Here is a 12,401-nt window from a genome sequence, read left to right as displayed (position 1 = left end):
TGTCAAGGTCATGGCTGCATGTGGCCTCCTCCACTCATCAACAGAAAGCCATAGAGCTCCATCCTGGCAGGCTGCCCTGAAAGGATAAGGCAAAGGCASACCCCAGCAGCCCCTTACAGCGTGCGGTCCTCTGGCTCCCGCTCCGCTGAGTGCCCCTCCTCGAAGGCCAGATCGGTGAACTCCAGGGAATGGTACTCGCCCAGATTCACAGGACACGAGCGCAGCGTTCCACTCCGCACTCGCCACAGCCTCACRTTGTCCCTGCCACACGACACCATCCTGTTACACAAGAGACCGTATGAAGAACTGGGAAGGGTTTGTTCAGCCCCTGGCAAAAGGCTAATGCTCTAAGGGAAGCAGACTGAGGTATGCTGATAGTGAGAAYGGAAAACAGGAATGCGAACAGCAGTGCCTTGTGCCCGCAAGCCTGAACTGCAGCAGTGTCATGAGCCTCCCTAGAGCAGTGCCAAATCTTGCACTGTTAATTTAGGTTTTCTTCGCACACTACCTGGTATCGTCAAAAAAAGCAATCTTCAAAGTCTGGATGTCCACGTCTGTGTGTGCTTTGGCCAGCACAACTACCTCTCTGCCACGGGTCACCTGAGCAGTGTTCCACACTATGACCATCTGAAGAAAGAAGACAGTGGTGGTAGAGCTGTTGAAATGTGGAAGCCCTGCCAGCAAGTTCTTCACGAGAGCAGGTGAACATTTGCACATATGGGAGACCACGCTCTGGGACTGTGCACAYAGTACTGATTACAGAGCTGAATGAGGGTAAAAAGCCTCTCACGTGGAGGGTTCAGGACAGTCCAAACAGTTTGGCAAACCTTTACTGCAATATACTTGTCTGTCATCAATAATTACAGGTTCTATATCCCAGAGCTGCCTGGCAACGAGGCTCACATTTGGAAAGAAAATGCAGTAGCTGCACACAGAACAGTGAAAACTGTGCCTCCTCAGTTATAAGAGCAACACTAGGGCTAAGATGTTCTGCAAAACCTGGAGGTAGAATGTGTCCAGCTGTACTCCTCTCCTTTGCTGCATTGGTTCTTGAAGCACTTTGCTCAGTTCCAATCTTGCTTGCTTGTGACACCCATCCCAAGGGGCAACAAAAGTCAGCCTATGCAGGAAAGCAGTGGTAATAGATCCTCTGATCCAGGGATGTGCACAGAGCCTCACTCCACCTCATGAGGTGGTCTCTGCAGGCTTTTGACAAGGGGGACTGACAAGGACTTGGGGATGTCATCCCCAAAGGAAACAGAAAGAACACTGAAGAAATGCAAGTGATTCAATACTCTTTCTTTTAGGACAGTGTTAAACAACAGACTCAGCTCAGCCTCAGCAGGTCTGCGCTGCCAGGTGTCACCTTAGGAGAAATGCTCCTGAATATTCCTACAGCACCTCCCACGGTCACATCCTTTTGCCTAGCCCAAGTGCTGCTCTCAGCTGGTTGATTTCTGCCTTCCTCCCTCCCCTCACCCAGAATTTCAGTTCTTCACACCCCTAGCCTGAACATAAAACAGTTGCTTTGTGCTGCAAAAAAGCTGGAACAATTCTGTGRCTGCTTGTTTTTTCCTGCAGGTTGTATGCAGTTAGCAATAGCACAGCTAACATATTACTAGTTCTCTGTAACGGATTACTAGATGAAAACAGCTATACAGATAAAGTAAAACCTTAAGTCCCACAAAACAATTTTATTTTTGACTACTACATGCAGGATCTGCGTCATCCCCTAGCTACATCAGTGGGTGGTAGCTCGAGTGCCCCAGCATCCCTTTCAAAACACAATGTCTGCAATGCTCAGAACTGAAAGGTTTAACTTCACATCTGCCTTGCTTGCCCTAGATGCTGTACAAAAGGGTTTTGGGCTCCAGTCCTGAATCTCCCATTTCAATGCCCATTTTTCCACTAAGTGCTTTCAAGCCTTCCAGCTTGAAATGCCACACAAACATGTGTCACCTTCAGCCAGGTGGGCCAGAACTGCTGCAGGGATACCAGGAAACGATGTATGTTAGTCTACAGTGATCCCCACAGGATACATGTGGAATTGCACAGCTGCCTTGGTAGTCTAGCTGGGACCATAAACCAGAAGACAGAAATAGGCGTAAAGGTCAATCTTAGCAGGTCTCCACACAAGTTACTTTAGGAATCATTTATTGCCTTCCAGCTGGGGAATACGCATTTAAACACACACAGATATTTGACAGAAGAAAAGTATTTTCTCATCAACTAATGAAAATGAGATCTCTTTTTATCCACAGTGAGAAGTCTTTCCTAAGAACGTTTGAAAGTCACTACGTCTYGGAAAGCCCATACCAGCAGTTTGTCTGCAGAATAACTACGTAATCTAAGAGAGCAGGTATCTTGTGACACTTGTTCTGCACAATAAAAAAAACTCCAGAAAGTCAGAAGTTTTAGTTCTCACCATTTTGCCATGTCCATCCTTTCCAATGCCACAAAGAACTGCTCCACTGTAGGAAAAGCTGCAAGAACAAGACACTCAGTGAAATCCAGTATCTCATGGCCCAAGTGCACCTTAGTGGAGAATAAAAATGAGACAAGCTGAGGATATGGAGAGATAGTAAGTCCTGAGGGATAAATTAGGGAGCAAGCTGGCAGTATAGCAGCTGTTCTGGAGTAACTGCCGGCAGGTCTTGGTGATAAACACAATGCAGCCAAAGGAGAGCTATAAATCAGCCCTATTTTATCATGCACTCATAGCACAGAGAAGTTGCCATATTGCAACACTTAGCCCACCCAAATGCATCCCTGGTCTCATTTCCTGCTCCCTCACACATTGCTCCAAGGCTGAAACCTACCTCAGGGATGTGAGTGACCGGACATGAGTTTTAAATACTGACAAGCAGTTCCCCTTTGGAAATTCCCAGAGGCGCACAACGCTCAAGGGGCCTGTCTGTGCAGAAGCCAGCAAGGTGCTGTTTCCATTGAATGCCAGTGCTGACACCTGTGGGAAATATCAGGTTAGAGGTGTCCAACATTTGGGAAAACCGAGACAGGTGGTTAAATCCTGCTGCYGCTGAGCCAAGGCTCTTCCTGAAACCCGCTCTGGATGCAAGGGCCCAAGCTGGACTTTTCACAGCCTCCTCACAGTCGGAGTTGATGCTTTACCATAGCGCTTTGGACAGGAGCAGCAGAGAGATATCCACTTCTCAGGTATTGGCAAGTACAGCACTGTGGTATGCCTTTGTAAGGATAGTTGTATTTACCTTATCTGTATGTCCAATGAAGAACCTCTGTTCTCCAGTCTGAATCTGCATGGTCACTATAACAGCATGGCAGGGGTAGACCACTGCAGAGTTATTCTGAGTCCACAGTGCCTGCAGAACAAATGTGAGAACGAGAGGGAGGATGAGATCCCACAGGGGTGACCCAGTTCCTAGACTGGATCRGCAGAGCTTTCTTAGACATGCGGGGAGACTTGAAGATGTGCTGCAAACGTGCAGGTGAAAGGACTGCTCTCATCTAAGTATGCTTCTAACCAGCAATGGAAAACAAAGAGCCCAGCTGATGTCCTAGTTAATTCAGTGAATTTACCACCCAAATCACATCTTGTATATGCACTGCAGATACATGGAAAATAATGTTATTGCCAGAGCCTTGAACTGCATGAATCAAAAAGACCCCTTCTTTATTCTAACACAGACCACAGGTTGGGATCTCGGAAAGCAAAGTCCCACATGGAAACAACCCAAACCATAGTCCTTTTCTAGACTCCAGCAAACCAGGTTCTAAAGGCACAAGACATGTTAAAATGCAGAACATGAGATCTAAAAGGGCACCTGATTCACTACTGGAAYAGTGGAAGACCTACATCCAAATATACAGTCATGCTCATCTGTTATGTGGTCCTTTTCCCATCAAACAGTAAAGGAATTTTAGCACTTAATGGCCTTCTATGCCCCTGAAAAATCAGTATCTTAGTSATGTGATTACAGATAAAATCCCTAAACTCTTTCAGTTACTGACCCATTTGGTGCTGCAACCTCCAAAGCCAATAATCATCCTCAGCTTCAGGATTGGATCCGGTAAAAGCCTCTGGGAAAAAAAAAAGACAGCATTGTCACACTGCAGGAATAAGGCCAGATCATTAACCGCTCTACCACATTCTTCTGGACTACTGGGCCACTCTGCCCCCATTTCTAGTTTCTCTTGGAAGCACAGAGACTGCTTTGAATTCTCTCCCATTAAGAGGATAGTTTTAAAGTATTTGACCAGCCAGAAATCCAACTTGAAAGCAAATTGGAACTGGGATCTTCTGACATCCTATTTTAAGAAGTTCTGCTGCTTAGGCTAAGAGGGTTATAAACAGATCTTCCTAATGTCCGAAAAATTCTTAGAGAGCAGGCTGATGCTATGGGAAGATCTGTTATCTTACCCTGCAGTGAGAGGCTCTCCTACCAGACAGCACATCTGGTCCAGCGACCGTTGTGTATACACTCTAGAAAAATCAGTAAACACATTATTGGTTTTATGTCAGTGCATTCATCTCTAAACAAGACATATGGTCCATCTTTCAAGAAATACAGGATACTAGTGGGAAGAACTTAAATCAGAAAAAATAATTTCAGCAACAGGACTGGATTGACATTAACTGAAATTCCAGCCTGAAGCTTTTGTTTCCTCTGCTGTTTCTGCTGGGCTGAAAAGCATCACATGCATCAGCCATAAATGTCCCAAAGCTACCTTATCCAAGCAAGCCTTCAGYTGTTTGGATGCCAGTCTTGTGCTCCCTACATCCCAAAACAGTCCCAGCAACTAGGATGGACACACACACGTCTCAGCATTCCCAGAGTATTATGAGGGTCTGCACATATGCAGGCGTGATAAGAGTGCCAAATGGAGGCTAGTGTTTCACTCAGTCCCACAAGACACAGCAAAAGGCACTGGAAAGATCTGAAGCTGGAAAAACTGGCCCCACTATGCTAGTGACATATGCTGACTGAGGATCTAGCTTGGGAAGGAGTCCTCCATACAGGAATCAAAATAGCTTGTGCCCAAAGCCCAGAGAGCTCAGGGTAAAGTCCACTCTCCTCTTTACAAAAACATCCTGCGATTAAAGTCACAAGACCACCAAACGAAAGGGAAGCACTAACAAGAATCACTACCAAACAGACAGAATGCAGAGTTGTGCCAAGTATGAAGCACAGGATTAGGCTGCTGTGATTCCTCAGTGTTTCACCTACCTCCTCCAAGCTAGTGTTGACAGCACGGGTAGTTCGTTCGCTTGTCTTGTGAGCATACACGTGAATACTGCCATCAGTGACTGCTGGCGACTGCCCAGCAGAGTCACCAGCACCTTGTAGTCTCCCTTTGTTTACCTCCTGCTCCCCAGCATGCATGACTTCCAGAGGTCCTGGGGCTTTTAGGTGAACCTCAGGAATGCTTTTTGTAATTAGAGGACACCGACGTGGCATCTGAGAAAGAACAAAGCCTCAGACACAGATCTGACTTCCCTCCCATCTTCTTACACCCACTGCAAAGGGAGAGACAGGGAGAAACCAGCATTATTCCTGAGTGACTCTTTATAAAAGCACCAAACATTCATGTATGCGAGAAATGTGGGGATACAAACGATAGAGTAATGTGGAGGGAGAGCATTCCTGTCACCTAACTAGAGGTAACTAACTTGTCCAGGTATGTTAACCAGACAGTCTCCCTGRGTTTCCAGTATTGTTCATGAACAGTTACACTCCTCTAGCCGAAAAACTAAAACCCAAGGGAAAATCCAGCTCTTAACAGCCTCTCCACCTTGCAGAGAGGAAGCTGAAAGCTACTGGCTAACTTGGTTTATCCTGACTCAGGACAGCAAATGGTTGCATTTATTTTTTTCTCCTCCACAGCATAAGCAGCACAGATTTCCCCAGTCCCTCTCTCCAAAAGCCTATCACTCTCCTTCACCTTTACTACCTTTCTGGTAAGAAAGGGTCCAAACACCAGTGCCTGTGTCACTAGCAACAGGGAAGGAGAACTCAGTGGCTAGGGACAGCTGCCTGCACTCCCAACAATCTGGATTTTGTGTGCTGCTATGCTAGAGACATCCTAAGGGCACTTGATAAAGTCCTTAATTCATATCAATAATTTGAARAAAAACTGTTTGCTGCCTCAGCGGAGATGTGGAGGATAGAAGACTAGAAATCACAAAGTACTTGGCATTTATCCGGTCTTTCTTCTGTGCTATGTCAGACTGAAGCACAAAGCCATTAACTGGCGAGCTGTGGTCAACAGACCATGCCCAGACAAGGCTGTGAATGACAAAAAGCAGTTTGTACATCCTAAATAAAGAAACTAAAAGGCAAGACAGGTATGAAAAACGCCATAARGCAGAAAGGAAGAAGCTGCACTTTCTCTCCAAGGCATACTTACAGCTTTGGGACTGGTTATCTGCTGGATGAGGGACAGACGGTCACGGACTGCTTTTGTAAGTGTTACCGGCTGGGGCAGCTGGTGATCCGCATCTTCCAAACCTTGGCCACCTGGCTCACAAGAGGAGAGGGTTGGACTCTGTAACCCTCTGACCTATTACCTACTCCTACATGGAGTAAATAACTGCCAGTTCATTCAACTTCTTATTCTTCCTTTTAAAAAAAGGTCTAGCAATAAACAAGGAACATAGAATGGTCTATAACAGAAAAACACAGACTCATTTCTACACTCGGTATGCCTACTGTAAGCAATAAGCTCCATGGGTTTTTTGTTCTTGTTATTTTTATCTGCAGGTCAAGAGCACCTGGAAAACCTCTGCATCAGGAAACAGGCAGCTGCTCTTGGAATCTAGAAAGGCATGGGAATAAACCGCAAYGAAAACTCCATCCAAGTCCCCGATGAGGCACTAGCTGAAACTACATGTTACAACAGTTACGAAACAGAAAAAACACCCTGCAGATCTGCTGCCCTAGGTCAGGAAGGAGGTGGGAATCGACTCCAACCCCAGGAGACTCACTAAGGGCTGCCTGCTCAGTAATGATTTTGTAATAGGATCCACAGTCCAGCTTCCTGAAAAGACTCATCAAAATTCACTAGTCAAAAAAGGTGTTTGCTCTGATCATCTTTTAAAACTTCCCAGCACTTCTAAGTAACAAATACAGGTACTTCAGCCAGCTCCTCGGGGGACGATCTGTCTTCTGCAAAGTGCAGGGCCTCTCTCAAGTGTTTCTAAACCTCTGGGAGGTGTTGTTGGAGAGCTTTATGTAAATGGCTAATACGAAGGGCTCTGGACAACACACAGGAGTCAGACAATACCTCAGACTAAGCCCAAGAAGCTAGTGGCACACTGCTCAGGCATACASCAAGGGCCTGGCCCAGCCTCAGCTCACTGACTCCAGCCTTCCTACCTGTTGCAGGACTGGAACAGCTCTTTTGGATCGAGTCATATGGCAATTTGGACCCATCAGATGGAAACCTGAACAAAATCAGAGGAAAGGCACCTTTTAATTAGGATTTTGCACAGGAACCCAGAAATCCTATTTGATAACTAACTSTCTGGCACAAAAGCCTCTTCACAAAAGCAGATTCAGCTGGCTGACTCCTGCAAAATCTCCCTTCTCACTCCCTCCTCCCCCAGACACAAGGATATTAAAGCATCTCCTTTGTCTCATCTACAGCATTTGTTTTCAGGGTTCAGGTCTACACGGTACGTTTTAAGTACTGCTGCTATGCTGCTGACTGTGATGGGCTGCAATTTATGGCCAACCCAGTTATCTGGCAAAAACTTCAGCACAGATGGGATCACAGCACTAAAGCTGTGCTTCTGCTGAGGAAGGTACACCTATGTCTGCCTGCCTGATGAGGCACTAAGGCTGATGACAGCTTAGTATCCACTGTAAGCCTACCTTTTAAGGCACAAGAGAAATAGTAAGAAGTTGAAGTGTTCCCTAGGAAGAGCCATCAAGGAAAAAAGCTTACATTTAGCTAAGCTAGCCACAGAAGCAATCCCAGCAAAGAGGGCCCAGCTCCAACACCCTTCTGTTGAGAGAGAGGCCTGGTGTTAACTGTTATCACCTTACAGGCCTGGGGCTCAGAAAGTGCTCTGYGACTGAAAACTCATGAGGCCTTTTGCCTGCCCCAAAATATCAGCAATCGCCAATTAAACCCAGACCATAGATGTGCTCACAACATTTTAGCACTAGAGTTGAGGTGAACAGAATGGTTTAACTAGGGTCCCACTTTGTACAAAGCTGACACTCCTTAGCTGGCTTTAACTCTGCTGCTTTCCTACACATGTTGATCTACCCGAAAAAACAGAGATCAAAAAGTTCCAGCGATGTCAAAAGTAGTGTTCAGCAAGTATACCTGATATAGTCGTAGCGGTCATGCCACTTCTCTCCCTTTGGCACAGGGAATGCCATTTCCCGGGGCATGGGAGACATACCATGGCAGGCCAAGTTAGCTTGTCGGGCTTCAGAGAAAGTCACACCTGGTAGCACACAAGACAGAAAAACTATGTTCTCCAAGGTCCAAAGGAGCCTGTGGAGGTGGCTGAATCTTGTGTTTCTTGAAGGGCACAGAAACAAACAGCAATTTCCCTCTTTGAAAACGTCTGAAAAACAAAGACTACAACTGAAGTACCCTGATGCCTATAACAAATACATCTTTGCACAAGAATATTACTGGAACTCTCAACTTCCAAAGAAGCAAGAGCTTAAACTTTTGGTATCAAGTCATAAATTCCCTCTACCAAAAATTGACTTAGTTTGGTATTATTTTCTATAGTTTCACATAGGATTCTATTTTGATTTTCTTCTCTTCCTTCCCTGATGTATTTGCAACTTCATGAAAATGATGAGTCTTCAAGATTTTATCTTTATTTATTTTAATCCCTCAGAGTCTGGGAGACTTCTTCCATGGTACAGAGCATCTATAGATTGTTCCTCACTGATGCTTTCAAGTGTCAGTCAGTTTTGGCAGATTTCCAGCGAGTATCAAAGAAAAAAAAAAAAGTCAGAAACAAAGGCTTTCATTGAAGTATCTCTGCTGCACTGAGCAGGTAGATTTAAAAAAAAGTATGTTAGAAGATTTCTGGATTTCAGTGACTAAAGAAAAAAAAATCCAAGAAATTAAAAAAAAAGGTTCTTCTGTTAAATAATAGTACAAGCTTATGAAAAGTGAAGTATAGTTACATCTTTTTATTATTTTCCTGCAATAATCTAATGCTGGTAAGATATTTAACTTTTCTCCAATCATTCACTTTTCCAGATGGAAAATAAGAAACAACACTTTCCTCTCAGAGAGGTGGGGTGATTTTATTCACCAGCATAGGTGGAACCTTTTAATATTGCACCCAGTTTTTTGACCTTTCTGCTTTCTATCATTACTACAGGAAAAGCTGGGCTAAGAACTCTAAGGCTAAAAGTCCTGCTGGAATCATGCCTGTAAAAGTAGTTTTAAGGACCTATAGGTTACATCCAGACTTGGCTTATATCACACAAGAAAYTGAATGCCACCCCAAGCTCTCAGCTCCTTACTTGGGTCAAACAGCAAGTCACTTGTGCAGAGATTTTTCACAAGTAGGTTGGAGCAGAGCTTGACACTCTTCAGATGGCTGTAACGTCGGTTGAGATACATGGAGAGGATGTAGTGAAGATCAAGCATCAGACAGGTCCAGCGCACATTGGCAGGTGCTGCTCCCACTAGATCTGGAGATCAAAAYGGCTTGTTGCAAAACCAGCATTGAGTAGTAAGGGAACATGACAGAAGACACTACAAAACTTGGGTCGTGGTCCTTGCACAATGGGAAACATAATATTAACAGCATGCACTTGGCCAATGGTGTCTCTTAACACACTCATGCAAGTCACCATTCTGCTCTGAGGCACGTTTCTATGAACACTAGCATACACAGGCTGATTTGTGACTATATGCATATTTTCATGTATAAACCTATGATCTTCAGCCCCTCAAACGGAGGCCTCAGAACAYACAGTTTAACATCTATCAGAAATATGCCCAACTCAGTGGTTCAGATGAATTGTCTCTTTACGACAGTAATTGCCACTACACTCTGATCACTGACTTAGTGGCAGCTGGCACTTCAGGCTTGCATGCTYGTGCCAGAACACAAACACAACAGAACCTGCCACGTTATGCCACGATGGAATCTCTTCCTGCAGTCAAATGGCAGTCGAATGACAGAGCACCCTGAACTACAGAACTGACTGTGCTTGTCAGTTTTAGCCTAGCTGATACAACTGCAGGAAACACTATTCACTTAATGCACTTCACCTTTTTTCCTTGGACCCTGAATCAATGAGGTCCCCAGGTTCTTTCTGCAGCATGTAGAAAGGAAAAAAGGCTAAAGCCCTTTAAAACTAAAGTAAAAGGTATTTAACACTCAAGATTTCCACCAGGCTTGACTTGTCAATAGCAAATTAGAAGAGAGTATCTGAGACTGGAAAATGAACCTCACAGCTCACTATCACAATGCATAAGTCTGAAAAGAACAGACAACCAGCCACACTGCCTTAGGCCAGACTCACACCTGGCCTGACATTACATCCCCCACCAGTTAAGAACAGGGCATGCCTAAACAGTCCCTCCCAGTAGCCATAGCACCTAGCTTACAGCAATCAGCTCTTAAGGGTCTTCTGGATTAAGACAGTGCATCCACACCACTTTGTTCAACAGCCATGTACTCATCCTCCTTGAATCCACATAGTCCTTTTTTGAATGAAATTCATTTTCTAGTAATTTCTTTTGGCCATGATGTGGCCAGGACACACTCTACTGTGACATGGGCGATGCCACTATCCACACGCAGTACTCTACCTTGCTTAGATGTCTTGGCTGTGCTCTCATAAATTGACCCTTTGGGTGCTCCACAGATGAAGGGGAACTGAAGCCATGTAGCTGTGGATTTGAACTCCTTAAATAGGTTGGAGAAAGAGATGCGAACCACCTGGTTGTCCTGAGGACAAAGATACACACGGTGTTTTAGTCACCCTGGTGGCCTAAGCAAGAAAATGCTGCAGAGAGAGAAGCAGTCTTTGCCTAGCACTGCTCCAAGCCTAGGCAATTTAGCAGCAGTCTCTTGTCTCATCCAACGCAGCCCTGAGTAAAGAGACCCTAAGATGACAGAAGCCTGAGTCTAGAGATAGCATAAGAACAGAAACCATCTCAGGCACAGAATAATCACCACTGACCACAAAGACCAGCTTTCACTGGAAGTACATTGAGAGCTGAAGAGCTCTCTGGACAACCAGACAGGAAAGAGCTCAGGGAAGGATGGCACCTTCTCCTTTAACTCCAGTTCAACGGCTACTACAGCACACTGGGGAACTTCAGCATAAAAGACTCCTAGCAGACATCTTGCTTGCAACAAAACAGTCCCATGTCCTAACGTCCAAGTTTTGCAGCTTCAAGCCTCTATAAAAACAACCACTACTGCTCTTAGTCCTCTAACCAGGTTACTGGGCCAATTACACTAGCAGCCAGACAGCACCGTATCACATACCTCTGTAGTAACATCCAGATGCACAACAAAGTATTTGTTTGGCATAGGCCTGAACAGCAGGTAGAGGTAACGCCCAACGAGGCCCAGCGACTGCGTGCTGGTCTTTGGAAGCTGAATGTAGTTACTAGCAGGAATGGAGCCTCGGATCCGAAACACCGTTCCCTTCAGTGTCTTGTCCTTCAGAAACAAAAGCAGGTATCAGCACGGACATAGCAACAGAGAAAAGGACTACAGAGGGGGGATTTCAGTTTGCCCAGTCAAGGCAAATAGCCGTTTCCTTTTTAGAGTACTAGTTCACACAGATGTATGCCAAGATCAGCTAGTTAGGTGCTAGCACATCAGGGCTGGGGAGCCTTGGTGCTTTACGTTAGGGAACTCACTTATTTTAGGAGTATTTTATAGGTATCTGAGTCCTTTCCATTATATTGTACAATACTTTCATGGTAAGTGCTAAGATTCTCAGCTAGGCTGAGAAAAGCAGCTGTAGGAAGCAATATGTTTTAGCTAGTCCAGACATGATATAGGTGTGAAACGGAAGCCAGCACCACTTGGCCCACGTGGGATACTCAGGTGCTCCCTGGAGACAGCTTCAAAAGCCGTGCTGTAACCAGCAAAAGACAGGGGAAGAAGAGGTCACCTCTTCCCCCTTTGATGAGGCAAAGCCAGAGGGTCCGAGATTTCTTCAGGTCACTGCAAGCCCGGGGAGACGGGGGCTCCCCTGCAGGCTGCACGGCCGGGTGCCAGGCCCGCCCTCGCCTTCGGGACCAGCTAGGAGGAGCAGGCACACGTTAGTTACCATGAAGGTCGTCACATCCCCCTCTTTCGTGGACCGCTTCCACTCCTCCACTTTGAAGTGCTTGAAGACGTTCAGGTAGGGGTTCTGCCACACTGCCGAGACAGGCACTGGGAGCCCTGCAGGCGCCCGGCTTCACCC

The 12,401-nt window shown here is 45.6% G+C and overlaps 1 protein-coding gene across 1 annotated transcript in view; it reads right to left on the bottom strand.

Moving 5' to 3' along the window:
• Positions 1-12,347, bottom strand: part of WDR90 (WD repeat domain 90) — a 35,987-nt gene extending 23,640 nt beyond the window's left edge. Inside the window, exons 1-15 of the mRNA XM_085319418.1 lie at positions 12,264-12,347; positions 11,468-11,644; positions 10,783-10,921; positions 9,483-9,653; positions 8,311-8,434; positions 7,353-7,420; positions 6,385-6,494; positions 5,205-5,435; positions 4,397-4,459; positions 3,988-4,056; positions 3,228-3,338; positions 2,820-2,965; positions 2,426-2,483; positions 509-627; positions 118-279 (exon numbers count right to left, since the gene is read on the bottom strand). Coding sequence (XP_085175544.1) covers positions 118-279; positions 509-627; positions 2,426-2,483; positions 2,820-2,965; positions 3,228-3,338; positions 3,988-4,056; positions 4,397-4,459; positions 5,205-5,435; positions 6,385-6,494; positions 7,353-7,420; positions 8,311-8,434; positions 9,483-9,653; positions 10,783-10,921; positions 11,468-11,644; positions 12,264-12,266 — 1,751 coding nt within the window. The 5' untranslated portion in view covers positions 12,267-12,347. The remainder of the gene's footprint in view (positions 1-117; positions 280-508; positions 628-2,425; positions 2,484-2,819; positions 2,966-3,227; positions 3,339-3,987; positions 4,057-4,396; positions 4,460-5,204; positions 5,436-6,384; positions 6,495-7,352; positions 7,421-8,310; positions 8,435-9,482; positions 9,654-10,782; positions 10,922-11,467; positions 11,645-12,263) is intronic.
• Between the last annotated feature and the right edge of the window lie 54 nt (positions 12,348-12,401).

This window comes from Rhea americana, unplaced genomic scaffold (genome assembly GCF_003343005.1).
Source record: "Rhea americana isolate MKP2758 unplaced genomic scaffold, rheAme1 scaffold_589, whole genome shotgun sequence".
Classification (NCBI taxonomy): Eukaryota; Metazoa; Chordata; class Aves; order Rheiformes; family Rheidae; genus Rhea; species Rhea americana.
Note: the sequence above shows the minus strand (reverse complement) of the source record. Positions and strands in the feature narration are given on the sequence as shown.